The following is a 16,601-nucleotide window of genomic DNA, read 5'->3' on the forward strand; positions in this document are numbered from 1 at the left end:
CATGTCAGCTACAGCCACACCTCTAGTTTATCATTCATACCACGCCAATCGTGACTTCAAGAAATAATCCAGTCTGTCTCATGAAAGTGTCAGCCATAGCATGGTTGGCCACATGCATCTACAGGCATCACTTAAAGAAATGCTCCCATCATGTCTCAAAAGAGAGCCAGCCATGGCATGAGCAGTCATTCACGTCAGTATCCACCACTGTAGCAATTACTGATCCCACTATTGTCTTCCTTTCAGTGGTCCACACTAAAGAGGAGGGAGTTCTCTGAGGGAACATCCACTGCGATATACACTGAAGAGCCAAAGCATTATGATCACCTGTTTAACAGCTGTTTATCAGTCTTTGAAACAAAATACATCACAAATTCTGCCTATCAAGAATCCAACAGTTTGTTGGTATTTTCATAGAGGTGTGTGGCATTAGATGTCTATGCACAGGTCATGTAATTCACATAAATAATGGGCAGCGGATTTGCACATGTGGTGACTGCATCCGATGACCCAGATGGATTCCATAGGATTTACATCAGGTGAGTTTGGTCACTGAGACATCAACATGAGTTCCTACAGTGTTCCTCAAACTACTGTAGCGTGGTTCTGGCTGCATGAAGTCACAGCCAGGGAAGACATCAAGCATGAAGGGATACAGGTGGTTCTCAGCTATCAGTGTGTTTTCAATTACTACCGTAGGTCACATGCAAGCGAAGAGAGAATATCTACCATAGCATAATACTGCTCCTGCCAGCCTGCATCCATGGCGTGCTTTATGTTTTGAGCCGCCATTCACCTCAACGGTGGTGTTTGTGGAGATGATCATCAACCTAGTGTAGCAAAAATGTGATTATTCGCTGAACAGCTGACATGTTTCAACTGATTGATGGTCAAATCTCAATGGTCCCATGCCCACTTGCAATCATAATTGATTATGTTGTTGGATCAACATGTCTACACATAGGGGTGGTCTGCTGCAGAGCAACATGTTAACAATGTACGGTGAACAGCGTGTTCTGGAATCTTATGCGCACACCAGCATTGTGCTCTTTTGGCAGAGATGCCACAGATCACTATCCATCCTACTTACAGGGCAGAGAAGCCTCCAAACCCCATGTTCCTTGAACAGTAGTGGACACCCTAACATTTAGCTCCTAGTGATAGTTTCACTGTCCTTCTATTTCATTCTGTAGATTCTCATGACAGTAGCATGTTAACATTAGACCAGCTTCACCATTTTCAAGATACTCATTAACAGCCTCTGCATAATAATACTATGTCATTTGTCAAAGTCATTTATGTCTATAGCTTTCCCCATTTAGAATCCATATCTTCACTAGAGTGATCCCATGCCCATGTCTGCTCTGCTTACAAACTTTTGCTAGCATATCATGTGCCCGCAATGCCACCAGGCAGCATCCAGCATCACAGTGGGCAGTGGTCACAATGTTTTGGCCTGTCAGTATACATCACTGATGCACAATAAGTGCAATATCTGTGAACTAATCACAGACTTCAATGTGTCCTTAGCTTCCAAGCAGAATAGACTTGTACCTTTCACTGGGTGAATATTCATGCAATAAAGCATCGTTATCATTCAACACTGTGTTGTACCTCAATTATATTGTACCCTCAACATACACGCACTACACCTCTTAGTTCTGAAAGCTAGGAATAATGTTTTCTAGTTTTAGATATTTTGATTGGCATGTACTTGGAATTTCTTTATCTTGACTGTGTTACTGACCAGCTATTCTGTAGTTTATGGATTTTATTTTTTCAATAATATAGACAATATAAGTTGACATTACATAGTATTTTAACTTTATACTCCGTGAACACCTTTGTTGGTGTATTTATAGACAGTACTTAACATTTTTTCCTGCAGTCAGTTTCTTATACTGCCAGAAAGCACAATGCTTTCACATTCAATATTTTGTATGTGAATGGTACCAAAGATTTTTGACATTTTTTTAAATGTTTAAATGGCTTTTTGTTAAAATCTGTTGACATATCATCAAACATTATAGAGTATTCTCTTGAATGCCAATTTCAAATGTTACCCATTGAAATTTAGTGTCAGCTTTACCTTTAAGATCTTGTTGAGATAGAATTTATGGTCACCACTTATCTCAAAGAGGCAAATTATTTAGCACTGCCAATAAATCACATAAAAGTATGCACAGTATCCTAGCTTTCTGAACTATTAATTCCCTGTTCCTTCCTCATGGAGGGGAAAGAGTTGATGGGAAAGTTTAAAAAGAAGGAGCCTGAACTCAAACACCACGGTCAGAGAGACCCAGCTGTTGTGAGGATGAGGGTGAGGAGTCCTGCAATGATGAGGCCAAGTGATGGGTGAAGAAGGATTGGAGGAAGAGAAAGAAGTAGTGGAATTAAGAGGTATGGGATGAAAGGATTTCATTTCTCTTCTCCTAACCCACCTTTACTTCTAATTTTGTCTTATCTCTGGACTGAAGCTGGCACAGTGTTTACCCATGTACTATATCTGACCTCCTAATCTCTCTGACAGCTGCCTCTTCATCTTTGTCTCCCATCATTCTCACAGAAGATGGATCCCTCTAACCCTGGGGTCTGAGAGACTTGCTGTTCCTCTTTAACATTCCCCAACCTGTCTCTTTCTCCAGTTTGAGGAAGGAACCAATGTTTCAAAATGCTACAATAGTGTACGGGTATGTACTTTTATATGCATCTGTCAGCAGTACTAAATATTTTGTCTCCTAGAGATAAGTAATAACCAGTAGTTCTGTCTTACAATTTCTTCTGTTTTCTTGACTGACTTAAATAATGATGTTTTCACCAGGCTGTTATTTTAAAATAGTACTTTATCAAGCTTGTGTTTGGTAAAGTACTATTTACAATAGCGTTCTTCAAAATTATTGAGGCCATGGGAGATCAGCCATACGAAGGTCTCGGTTTTTTGCTACAGCCAAAATTTACATTTAAGGTTATCATTCATATATTACAATTAACAAGATGTTATTACTCTAATAACATAACCAAATCTTCTCATTCACTGTACACATAAACAACCACACAATACAACATTGTTCCTTGGTATCTGGTGATTACACCACAGACTTCAAACTGCATTGTGCATAGGAAATAAAATTTTATTGTGTCTGGAGGTAGGATTACATTCCAAAACTGCAATTATGGACAACATCCATAGATAAATGAATGCAATAGAAAAATTGAAGTGCTTTGAGTAAATTATCCTCAGTTACTGCTTTTAATGTCCATCATCTGTCTTGTGAAAAGATTCAACTTACTTTCTGTCTGTAAATTTTCATAAATGCATCTTTAAATTTTTCTGTGAAAATATCAACATACATTACACTTCATCTTGAAAAGCATTTGTTCTGTCTCATCCCCTAACAATAATGGATGATAAAAATTTTGCGCAGTATCAAATCTGGAAGATATGCATAAAAACAATAATTCAGTAAATGCTTATTTGCCTATTTGCATTTTAACTGTTACCGAAACAAAGCTTTCTTGTTCATGTAGGATACACACTTAACTACAAGAGAGATTTTGGTGAGTGGCAAGAAGTATCAATTGATCCTGATCGAAAGACGTACAACTTGGAAGGAGTAAAATGTGGCTCAAATTACCAGTTGTACCTCACAGCAAGTAATTCTGTTGGTACAAGCAAACCAAGTCCAGTAGTAAATGCAGCTACCAAAGGATCAGGTAAATTAATAATAATGTGTAGAATCAGCTCACAGTACCTCATGTTTTAGAAGCAAATAGTAGTCTCATGAAAATCACTTTGAAAGTTTTGACATGATATCTACTTTTTCCAGAAACTTTATTTCACAGTTTGTTGATGTTCTCTCCTTTAAGTTATAGCTACTAGTTTATCATCTTATATCACTAACTAATGATTCTATGATATGCATCTTGTGAAGACTGATGCAGAATTTTTTCTAAGGAGCACTAACAACTACTGTTAAAATACTATACACTACATGTGTTGCCTCGGCCAAAACATAATGAGTAAAAGTATAAGGAATTTTCTACTTTGGAAAAAAGAATAAAGCAGCTGCGTCAGTTGTATGAAGAAGTCGCTGTTAATGTCATACTTCTAACTGTACAACTATTGGATCACATGCATTTTTATTATACAGGGAGAGTCAATAGAGTGGAAAATTTTGGAAAGGAAATTAATGGAAAAGTGCAATTACTTAACACATATTTATTTATGTCAATGTATAGTACCGAGTATCAAGTTTGATATATGTGCTCCATCTTGGTATACACACACACCTGCAGCCTGATAGGAACATTATTCATGGCTCAACTGGAGATTTCCTCCCATATTCTTGCTGTAATTTATTCAGTGGCAGGGCAGGTCAAGTATGGTAAACCATGCTCTTAAGGTCCCCACAAAAAAAATAACACAGATACAAACAATCATCACACAGCTCCCATCAGAATCTGTACTGTGTGTGCCACTGCTCCATCCATCATGTTGAAACCAACTGCTGGCAAGAAAATGGGGCAGTTGATGCGCAACAAAACTTTCAATTATGGCAGCATACTGAATAGATATTACAGGGGTTGTACACCCATCACCATCTTTGAAAAAGAAGGTACCTATAACACCTTTCAATGACATGGTGCATCATACAGTAACCTTTCTGCTGTGCAATGGACACTTGTGTAGCTGACATGGATTTTGCTGGGAAAAATAATGAAAATCTTGTCCATTGACAAAGCCACTTAAATGGAAGTGAGCTTCATCCACCATCCAAAGGCTGTTAATGAAACTGTCATCATCATGCACTTTTGCCAACATGCATTCACATAATGACTACTTGCTAGCAGATTGTTAGGTTGAAGTTGATGAACGATCCACAGCTTGTACAGATAGAGCTTTAAATTCACTTTCAGTATTTGTTGAACACTCGAACAATGCAAATGTAGAGATTCTGTGTAACATCAAACAGAGCACTGAGAGTTTCTCCCAAAAGCAGTTCATGCAGCTGCAATATTCCCCCCCATGAACCATGGACCTTGCCGTTGGTGGGGAGGCTTGCGTGCCTCAGCGATACAGATGGCCGTACCGTAGGTGCAACCACAATGGAGGGGTATCTGTTGAGAGGCCAGACAAACATGTGGTTCCTGAAGAGGGGCAGCAGCCTTTTCAGTAGTTGCAGGGGCAACAGTTTGGATGATTGACTGATCTGGCCTTGTAACATTAACCAAAACGGCCTTGCTGTGCTGGTATTGCGAACGGCTGAAAGCAAAGGGAAACTACAGCTGTAATTTTTCCCGAGGACATGCAGCTTTACTGTATGATTAAATGATGATGGCGTCCTCTTGGGTAAAATATTCCAGAGGTAAAATAGTCCCCCATTCGGATCTCTGGGCGGGGACTACTCAGGAGGACGTCGTTATCAGGAGAAAGAAAACTAGTGTTCTACGGATCGGAGCGTGGAATGTCAGATCCCTTAATCAGGCAGGTAGGTTAGAAAATTTAAAAAGGGAGATGGATAGGTTAAAGTTAGATACAGTCGGAATTAGTGAAGTTCGGTGGCAGGAGGAACAAGACTTTTGGTCAGGTGATTACAGGGTTATAAATACAAAATCAAATAGGGGTAATGCAGGAGTAGGTTTAATAATGAATAAAAAAATAGGAGTGCGGATTAGCTACTACAAACAGCATAGTGAATGCATTATTGTGGCCAAGATAGACACAAAGCCCATGCCTACTACAGTAGTACAAGTTTATATGCCAACTAGCTCTGCAGATGATGAAGAAATTAATGAAATGTATGACGAGATAAAAGAAATTATTCAGGTAGTGAAGGGAGACGAAAATTTAATAGTCATGTGTGACTGGAATTCGTCAGTAGGAAAAGGCAGAGAAGGAAACATAGTAGGTGAATATGGATTGGGGGGAAGGAATGAAAGAGGAAGCCGCCTTGTAGAATTTTGCACAGAGCATAACTTAATCATAGCTAACACTTGGTTCAAGAATCATAAAAGAAGGTTGTATACCTGGAAGAATCCTGGAGATACTAAAAGGTATCAGATAGATTATATAATGGTAAGACAGAGATTTAGGAACCAGGTTTTAAATTGTAAGACATTTCCTGGGGCAGATGTGGATTCTGACCACAATCTATTGGATATGAACTGCAGATTGAAACTGAAGAAACTGCAAAAAGGTGGGAATTTAAGGAGATGGGACCTGGACAAACTGAAAGAACCAGAGGTTGTAGAGAGTTTCAGGGAGAGCATAAGGGAACAATTGACAAGAATGGAGGAAAGAAATACAGTAGAAGAAGAATGGGTAGCTCTGAGGGATGAAGTAGTGAAGGCAGCAGACGATCAAGTAGGTAAAAAGACAAGGGCTAATAGAAAACCTTGGGTAACAGAAGAAATGTTGAATTTAATTGATGAAAGGAGATATTATAAAAATGCAGTAAATGAAGTAGGCAAAAAGGAATACAAACATCTCAAAAATGATATCGACAGGAAGTGCAGAATGGCTAAGGAGGGATGGCTAGAGGACAAATGTAAGGATGTAGAGGCTTGTCTCACTAGGGGTAAGATAGATACTGCCTACAGGAAAATTAAAGAGACCTTTGGAGAGAAGAGAACCACATTTATGAATATCAAGAGCTCAGATGGCAACCCAGTTCTAAGCAAAGAAGGGAAGGCAGAAAGGTGGAAGGAGTATATAGAGGGTTTATACAAGGGCGATGTACTTGAGGACATTATTATGGAAATGGAAGAGGATGTAGATGAAGACGAAATGGGAGATAAGATGCTGCGTGAAGAGTTTGACAGAGCACTGAAAGACCTAAGTCGAAACAAGGCCCCGGGAATAGACAACATTCCATTAGAGCTACTGATGGCCTCGGGAGAGTCAGTCATGACAAAACTCTACCATCTGGTGAGCACGATGTATGAGACAGGCGAAATACCCTCAGACTTCAAGAAGAATATAATAATTCCAATCCCAAAGAAAGTAGGTGTTGACTGATGTAAAAATTACTGAACTATCAGTTTAATAAGTCACAGCTGCAAAATACTAACGCGAATTCTTTACAGACGAATGGAAAAACTGGTAGAAGCGGACCTCAGGGAAGATCAGTTTGGATTCCGTAGAAATGTTGGAACACGTGAGGCAATACTAACCTTATGACTTATCTTAGAAGAAAGATTAAGAAAAGGCAAACCTACGTTTCTAGCATTTGTAGACTTAGAGAAAGCTTTCGACAATGTTAACTGGAATACTCTCTTTCAAATTCTGAAGGTGGCAGGGGTAAAATACAGGGAGCGAAAGGCTATTTACAATTTGTACAGAAACCAGATGGCAGTTATAAGAGTCGAGGGGCATGAAAGGGAAGCAGTGGTTGGGAAAGGAGTGAGACAGGGTTGTAGCCTCTCCCTGATGTTATTCAATCTGTATATTGAGCAAGCAGTAAAGGAAACAAAAGAAAAATTCAGAGTAGGTATTAAAATTCATGGAGAAGAAGTAAAAACTTTGAGGTTCGCCGATGACATTGTAATTCTGTCAGAGACAGCAAAGGACTTGGAAGAGCAGTTGAACGGAATGGACAGTGTCTTGAAAGGAGGATATAAGATGAACATCAACAAAAGCAAAACGAGGATAATGGAATGTAGTCAAATTAAGTCGAGTGATGCTGAGGGAATTAGATTAGGAAATGAGACACTTAAAGTAGTAAAGGAGTTTTGCTATTTAGGGAGTAAAATAACTGATGATGGTCGAAGTAGAGAGGATATAAAATGTAGACTGGCAATGGCAAGGAAAGTGTTTCTGAAGAAGAGAAATTTGTTAACATCGAGTATAGATTTAAGTGTCAGGAAGTCGTTTCTGAAAGTATTTGTATGGAGTGTAGCCATGTATGGAAGTGAAACATGGACGATAACTAGTTTGGACAAGAAGAGAATAGAAGCTTTCGAAATGTGGTGTTACAGAAGAATGCTGAAGATAAGGTGGGTAGATCACGAAACTAATGAGGAGGTATTGAATAGGATGGGGGAGAAGAGAAGTTTGCGGCACAACTTGACTAGAAGAAGGGATCGGTTGATAGGACATGTTTGAGGCATCAAGGGATCACAAATTTAGCATTGGAGGGCACCGTGGTCGGTAAAAATCGTAGAGGGAGACCAAGAGATGAATACACTAAGCAGATTCAGAAGGATGTAGGTTGCAGTAGGTACTGGGAGATGAAGAAGCTTGCACAGGATAGAGTAGCATGGAAAGCTGCATCAAACCAGTCTCAGGACTGAAGACCACAACAACAACAACAACTAGTGGTTCGGGGTCTCCATGCAGATTGCTTCTTCAGTACAGAACCCATTACTTGAAAATTGTGGATCCAGTTGCTGCTTGTATGTGCTGCAGGAACACAACCATGCCTTCTGATGTTGAAATGACATTCTCAATCCAACAGCCTCCACCCTTCCATTCTTGTAACAGGCTTTTACCAAAAAGGCATGCTGCACACCATTCCATTGTTCCATGTTTACTAAATGGCAAGACTGTGCGAGCAGCATTCTATATGTCATTTGGTGCCATCTACCTTGCAGCTTTGCCATGACATATTCCCACTCTTTTGAATCATCCTCTAGTGCAACAGATATTTGCATACTTAATAATAAAAGCCTATTTACAATTATGCTACTTGTCATGCAGTAAACTAAGCATTCAATCATCAGATTTCGATAATCATACAGTTTTTGAGAGGAATGGCCAATGAGAACTTTTTATTTTAAAATTAATAGGGATTACCACTTTTGGTGCTATGTTTGCTGAAGGCTTTTGAAGACCTTAGCATCAGAGTACAGAATCCTATTCTAAACCTTAGACAAAAATGCAAAATCAGAACTAAATAAAATAAATTATACTGCTGAAATTATCTGTAACCTTTAACTGTGTGCACCATGAAATTCTACTTGGAGAGCCAAAATATTATGGTATTAATTTCATCTCTTTGGCATGGATGAAGTCTTTTCACAATAGAAACAGCTAGTCACATTGTCAAATTTCACCATAGGAGTAAAACAAAAATCAAAATGGAGGAACATTTGAGTCCCACAGAGTTCTCCACTGGTCTTCACCCTGTCTCAACCTACATAAATGTCCTTCCAAATACATTAATTGCCTGTTCAACAACTGCAAATTTTGATGATGATACAACCATGCTAGTCAAGTGTAAAAGCTCACTTGTGTGAAATGTTTTACACAGCACTGAACAGGTTTACAAATAATCTAATATCATGTTTCACCTTGACTGCTTTTCCCTATTTATTTTGTACTGTTATGATGCCAAACTCACATTTTGATGTTATATCTTTTAATGACTACAAGTAATTCACAGCAAACAAAGCTATAGTCTCACAAATACTTATTTTACACAATTTAAATGAATTAAAAATTATAATTTGGTACCAGAAATAAATATCAGTACTCATTTACTGGATGAAACTTTTGAACTTGTTTGACTCCCTTATTGTGCGGCAAGGAAATGAGATAGCATGTTTTGAATACTTTCATTCCCTGTAGTCTATGAAATTATCCTCTGAAATAATGCAAAACTAGACAGAAAGAATATTAATATGAAATGTAAAGTTCTGGCAGAATGTATATAACTTAGAAGTAAAAGGAACAACTTACCAACAGTAGAGGCATTGAGCTGTTACAGGCACATAACCAAGACTGAAAATTTCAGTAGCTTCAGGTTGACTAGGGAGAGAAGCTGTGTCAGATGGTGTGGAGAAGGTAGAGAATGGGAGGGAGTGTTGGCAAAGAGTGGCTGATGGCTTGGAGGGAGGCAGCAGGTATAAGAGATAGGAATGTTGGAGGGAGAGGCAGCAGATCCATGGGACTGGAATGCAACACACGAGCACTGGTGCCAGTGAGTTTGTGCAGTGCACAATGACAATGACATGAAAGAGTAGATCGAAAGGGGCTGACAGAACAGGGGAAAGAGAGAGGGTGTAGGTGCAGGAGGAGTTAAGTTGTGGTCCTGGGACAGGGTGGTGTGGGGTCGGAAATACATATGCAGACTAGGTTTGGGGAATAGTGCCAATCTGTGAAGCTCTTAGTGATGCCTTCAGGCTACTGAGCAATGAATTCTTGTCACTGCAGATGTGTTATCCTTGGATGGCCAGACTATATGGAAAAGATTTTTTGGTGTGGAAGGGGTGACAGCTGTGAAAATGCAAGTACTACTGATGGTTAGTAGAATTGATAGTGACAGACGTATCGATGGAGCCATCACAGAGGTGGTGGTCAACATTTAGGAAGGTTTACCAAGAGCAGGCATTGCCTGCAAGGGGAGTGACTGTTAAAACTAAGTTTTTGAAAACAGCCACAAGCCACACTTTGTGTTTTTTATTGATTGGTATTGCTCTTCAAATGAACAAGAGCATCGTCATCTTTGGCAATGTCAATGTCTTCATGTAGTACTGTGTCTGCCCCTGCTAGCTGAGTGGTCAGAGTGACAGAATGTCATACCTAATGGCCCAGGTTCAATTCCCAGCTGGGTCAGAGATTTTCTCTGCTCAGAGGCTGGGTGTTGTATTGTCCTTATCATCATCATTTCATCCCCATCAACATGCAAGTCGCCGAAGTGGTGTCAACTCGAGAGACTTGCACCAGGCGAATGGTCTACCCAATGGGAGGCCCTAGCCACATGGCATTTCCATTTCCATGTAGTACTGTACTTTAAAATAAGTTTAAGTACTATAGTACAGCCACATTAATCTTTTAGCTGTCACCCAATTTTAAAGGCAATCTTTAATGCTGTCAGACAACTTTAAATTGTATATGCTGATGATGCTCTTGTTCATTGAAGAGCAAAACTGCTCAATCAAAAATACAAAGTGTGACTTGTGGCTGTTTTGAAAAACTTATTTAGGAAGGTGGCATGTTAGGCTGGGGATGACCAAGTGAAGAGAATGTAGGAGAAGGTGCTGAATCTATGGATGAATGAGGACAGAGTGTCTTGGCCATGAGCCCAGATTTTGAAGATGTCATTAATGAACGTGAATAATACTGGAGGTATGAGGTCTTGGGAGGCCAGCAAATTATTGCATTTTACCTCTAAATTGATTCACCTCACCTCTACACATTGCTCCCATCATCATTTTATGGCAGGCACTTATTTTCCCATGTGTGATGATCACTAATCACTAATCACAGAACCATCCTACAACCAACAGTACAGGTTTCTTTGTGCATATCATTACTGGAACCTGCAAAATGTTACTAACATCTAACACATTCATCTGCCTATTTCCCTCATCTGTTTCATATTCCCCAACCACCACTCATCAGACACATTCCAGTTTTACCTCCAGCATTCCCCTAGGGTTTACAAATCACTCACTGATGTTATTTACATTTCTTTCCTCCTCTTTAGTGACATCCTATCCCAAACAGAGCCATGGTCCATTTACTTTTGTAAGTTCAGAAAGGTAACCAGTCCCATATCCTTTCCTTAAATGCTGCCTAAGCCCCAGAATTCTGCCACCCCACCACCAAGGCTTAAGATTAAAAATTCCCCTCTCTGGATGCCATTCCTTCTTCCACAATGGCCAAATTTTCAGATTCTGACATCCCTATCCCTCACTAACCTAATACTATGAAAACAAATTTCCATGGCACAAGCACCCCTGTACCACTTCTGCTCCCTTTTAAAATATCAACTACCGCTACCTACACCTTATCTCCCAAACTGAAACCCTTGCCCTCCAACACATGAAAAGACATTCCTGACACCATCTCCAAAAGTTATCAAATTTACTGACATCTTGTTTCCCCCTTGGAGCACCATTACCTCTCAACACTTGTGTTAACCCCAGTGAACCCCTGTCAACCTGTCACAGCTCCCAGGCTTTGCCTTGCTGACTTTTTCCCGCTGCCACATCCCCCAAATACCTCCCTCCCCCCCCCCCCCCTCCCCCCAAACATCTTTCGAAATCAAGCTACACAAACCCAAAACACATCATCAACCGATCCACCAACAACCTGAATTCCATAGTAGAAGTTTCAGACCTTTGATAGGCCTGACCTTCAGCCAACATCAAAGGTAAATCATACCAGGCTTGTAAAAGACCTGCTTCCTCCTCACAATCCCTACAGTGGAATACTTTTTACCAATCCCTCAAACCAAAGCTAGCCTAAATCCCACATTGAACCTTGCATCCTAATTTATACCACCATTGAACTGTGATCCACCTCCTCTACCATCTAACCAATCCTGGTTATATTCTAAGGATTCCTTATCTCTAACTTGGCCTCACCACATCTTCTCAGGTCCCTTCCAAAACCACAAACCATGCAACAGAAGAAAGAACAGCTATTCACAACCTCAAAACACACCCTGATTTAATCATCCTCCCTCAGAAACACACTCCGTCTCTGTCGTGACGAACCACAGTGACTACTCGATACATCTGCCAGCTGTGAGACTGCTCCACCTAAAAGCCTTTTCACTATCATACCATCACAGAATTCATGTTGCTTTTTATTGTCGTCAAAAACAGCCACATCAATCCTATCGCACTTGGGCTGCTGAACTTCACGGCCTCAGTCGAAAGTGTCAATTTGTTACTGACATTCACAAAGAATCCTATGCCGATTCCATGGTACGGGATGCTATTATCCGGTCGGCGCCCGACAAAGAAGTTTGGCAACATGCCCTTCAGTTGGCGAATCCGACTCTAGATGAAGTTCTCTCCATTGCACAGTCTTTTGAAACTTCTCGCGCCACTGGGGCGCAAATAGAGGGGTGGGGTGATGTCGGGGAAATACAACCTCCGTGCGCTGTTGACGATGTGTGTGGCACATCCCCGCCGGCCGACGTGGCCTCAGTGCACTCCCATGCGCAGCCTCGGCCTAGCCGTAAACAACCCGCTAAGAAACTGCAGCAAACCCCCCGGCAACGTCCTTCATGTCCGCAGTGTTTTACGAAACATTCACACGAGGATTTTACCCAACGTTGGGCTGTGTGTCACAATTGCAAAAAGAAAGGTCATGTGTCTTCCGTTTGCAAATCCGACCGCATACATGATGTTCATGAACATGACGCTGATTCTGATTCTGTGTTGTCTGTCAATTGCACTTCTTCCCTTTCAGAGAAGTTAATCCTCACTGTCCAAATCCTTGGTCGAGATGTTCGCATGCAAGTGGATACCGGTTCTGCTGCCACTATAATTAATTCTCAGACGTATCTTCAGTTGGGTTCTCCACTCCTGTCACCTGTCACTCGGCAATTATGGACGTACAATAAACAGAAGATTTCTCTCTTGGGACAGTTTAATGCTGAGGTATCTTACAAATCCGCCGTTCACACTGTTCCCATATTTGTGGTCGACCAGAGCAACGCAGAAAATCTTTTTGGTTTCGATGCCTTTCGCATTTTTGGGTTCTCCGTAGATGATTCTGTCAATATTGTCTCTGATGCTATTCCTTATGCTCAACTGGATTCCTTGTCGACGACATTTTCGCCCCTTTTTTCTCCTGGGTTAGGCCATGCAAACGACTTTGAAGCTCATATCACGCTCAAACCCACTGCTTGGCCTAAGTTTTTTTGGGCTCAGCCCATTCCTGTGGCCCTTCGTGATCGGGTAAAATGGGAGTTGGATCATCTCACTACTTCAGGGGTCTTGCTTCCTGTCACTTCCAGTGAGTGGTCCTCTCCTGTCGTTGTCGTTGCTAAGCCAAATGGTGATATTCGTCTCTGTGGCGATTTCAAAGCCACTGTAAATGCTCAATGCCTCATCGACACTTACCCTATGCCCCGTCCTGAAGAACTGTTCACTAAACTTGCTGGAGGCCAGTATTTTTCTAAAATTGACCTGTCAGAAGCTTATCATCAACTTCCTCTCGACGCTGCTTCCTGGTAGTTTCTGGTCCTTAACACGCCTTTCGGCCTCTATCAATACCAATGCTTGCCCTTCGGGGTTGCTAGCGCCCCTGCTCTCTTTCAGCGATTCTTGGAACAATTATGTTCCCTGTCCCTGGGTGTATCAATTACATGGACGACATTGTTGTCACTGGCTCCACCACTGAAGAGCATCTTCAGAATCTCTGCACACTTTTTCATGTCTTACAGACTGCCGGTCTTAAGTGTAATCTTCAGAAATCACAATTTTTTCAGGCATCTATCACGTACATGGGGTTTCAACTCTCTCGGGATGGTATTCGTCTGCTTCTGCAAACTGTCGCTGCAATCGATGCCCTTCCTCGCCCTACATCTGTTAAGGAACTGCAGGCCTTCTTGGGGAAAATAGCATACTATCACAAGTTTTTACCGTCTGCGGCTTCGGTGGCTCAGCCGTTGCATCGCCTGTTGCATAAAAACCTGCGTTTTCACTGGTCCGCGTCATGTGAAGCGGCTTTCCAGAAATTGAAGACTATGCTGAAATAGGCCCCGTGCCTGGCTACTTATTGACCTGGCCAACATCTTGTTCTTGCCACAGACGCCTCTCAATACAGGGTCGGTGCAGTCCTTGCGCACCATTTTTCTGACGGTTCAGAATAAACCATTGCTTATGCCTCCAAAACGCTCACGGATGCCCAACAAAAGTATTCTCAAATTGAGAAAGAAGCTTTGGTCATTATTTATGCTCTTCATAAGTTTGGTGTTTTTCTCTATGGCTCAAAATTTCATCTTGTTACGGATCACAAACCACTTGTTTCCTTGCTTCATCCATCAATGTCACTTCCCAACAAGGCTGCACACCGCCTCGAGCGTTGGGCTCTTTACTTGTCTCGCTTCAATTATGAGATTCATTTCTGGCCAACGGCTCAACATGCAAATGCTGATGCTCTGTCTTGCCTTCCCATGGGTCCTGATCAGGCATTTGATAGGGACGAACTTTAGTGTTTCCACCTGGATGTTGTCGAGCAGCGGGTTGTGGACGGGTTCCCCATCACTGGAGACAGGCTGGCGGCTGCTACTGGTTCTGACCCTACCCTCTCCCAGGTATTACGCTGTATTCAGAAGGGTTGGCCAGATTGCCCATCCGCTAAGACTTCTGATCCATTGCGGAACTACTACGCTTTGCGCTACCGCCTCACGGCTGGGGATGGTGTTCTCCTCCTCTCCACTGACAATGCTTCGCCACGTGTTGTGGTACCTGCGTCTTTGTGTGCTTCGGTCTTGCGCCTCCTTCACCAAGGGCACTGGGGTGTGTCTCGCACAAAATCTCTGGTGCACCGTCATGTGTACTGGCCTGGCACCGACTCTGAAATAACACACATGGTCGCTGCCTGCGGCCCTTGTGTGTCACAGGCCGCTGCCCCGAAGTCATCTTTGTCACCGTGGCCTTTGCCTGAGAAGCCCTGGGAGTGCATTCATGCTGACTTTGCAGGACCCTTTCTAGGTACTTATTGGCTCCTCGTAATTGACGCCTACTCTAACTTCCCTTTCATTGTCCGTTGCACATCGCCTACCACCGCGGCAACCACCAGTGCTCTCGCCCGCATTTTTTCTTTGGAAGGCCTCCCTTCGACTCTTGTTACTGATAATGGTCCACAATTTGCCTCTTCCGAATTTGCGGATTTTTGTGCTCATCACAGCGTTATGCATGTCATGGCCCCGCCGTTCCATCCACAATCCAACGGTGAGGCTGAACGACTGGTCCGCACATTTAAGGCTCAGATGCAGAAACTTCTCACTTCTTCTGCTGCTGATGATGCGCTTCTCCAGTTTCTGGCATCTTACCGTTTCACTCCCATGGGCGACCACAGCCCGGCTGAGCTCTTACATGGCCGACAGCCCCGCACGCTACTTCATCTTCTGCGGCCTTCCACCTCACGGCCGCGGGTGCCCTCACTTGGCCGGTTCACCGCCGACGACCTCGTCTGGGTACGGGGATATGGCAGGTGGCCAAAATGGAGCCCGGGCCGTATCTTAAGACACCGTGGCAGACACCTGTATGAAATCCAGATGGACACGGGTGTTTCAGTGCGTCATTCGGACCAGCTTCGGCCTCGTGTGCCAGCAACGCCTGTTCCGAATGCCGCTACACCACCTTTAGCTCCACCTGACGCTCGGGATCTTGGTATCTCTCAATACTCACAACGCAGCCCTCTCACCGTCATTGCGATGCCAGCACAAGAACGGATGCCATCAGGAGACGTGCCCATGCAGGAACCGGATGACCATCCTCTATCAGAGCAAATCTACTCGCCTCCTCCTCCAACGGACGTTGACACATCGCCCATGTCTCCTGTCATATCAACTGAACTTGCCGCAACAGGCAGATTGGTGCATGCGGCCCCAGCAGATTCGACCCCTACGTCTCCTGTCATCTCAACCCGTTATAATCAGGGACACTTCCGTCCGTACGGGAAGCCTCCTCCTCGAGACTTTACGGCAAGTCAAACAACGCCAATGGACGTTAGCCATCTCCAGGACACCTCCATCAAGACCAGTGCAACAATTTCAAAGGGGGGAAAAGTGTTGTGATTCGCCAATCATTCAAAGTGCCGCCGCGCAATTACGCGCATCCTCTATGTGCGGCGCTGTCTGCCAGCCATGCAGCAGCTGTGCCACCTAAGCGGCCAGCCGAGCAATGGCCAC

General features: G+C 42.6%; 1 protein-coding gene across 1 annotated transcript in view; it reads left to right on the plus strand.

Moving 5' to 3' along the window:
* The window catches only part of LOC124616368 (Down syndrome cell adhesion molecule-like protein Dscam2), a 445,499-nt gene that overhangs the window by 299,690 nt on the left and 129,208 nt on the right, over nt 1–16,601 (plus strand). The window contains exon 23 of the mRNA XM_047144679.1: nt 3,529–3,714. Within this exon, the coding sequence (XP_047000635.1) occupies nt 3,529–3,714 (186 nt within the window). The remainder of the gene's footprint in view (nt 1–3,528; nt 3,715–16,601) is intronic.

Source organism: Schistocerca americana, chromosome 5, assembly GCF_021461395.2.
Source record: "Schistocerca americana isolate TAMUIC-IGC-003095 chromosome 5, iqSchAmer2.1, whole genome shotgun sequence".
In the NCBI taxonomy this organism is placed as follows: domain Eukaryota; kingdom Metazoa; phylum Arthropoda; class Insecta; order Orthoptera; family Acrididae; genus Schistocerca; species Schistocerca americana.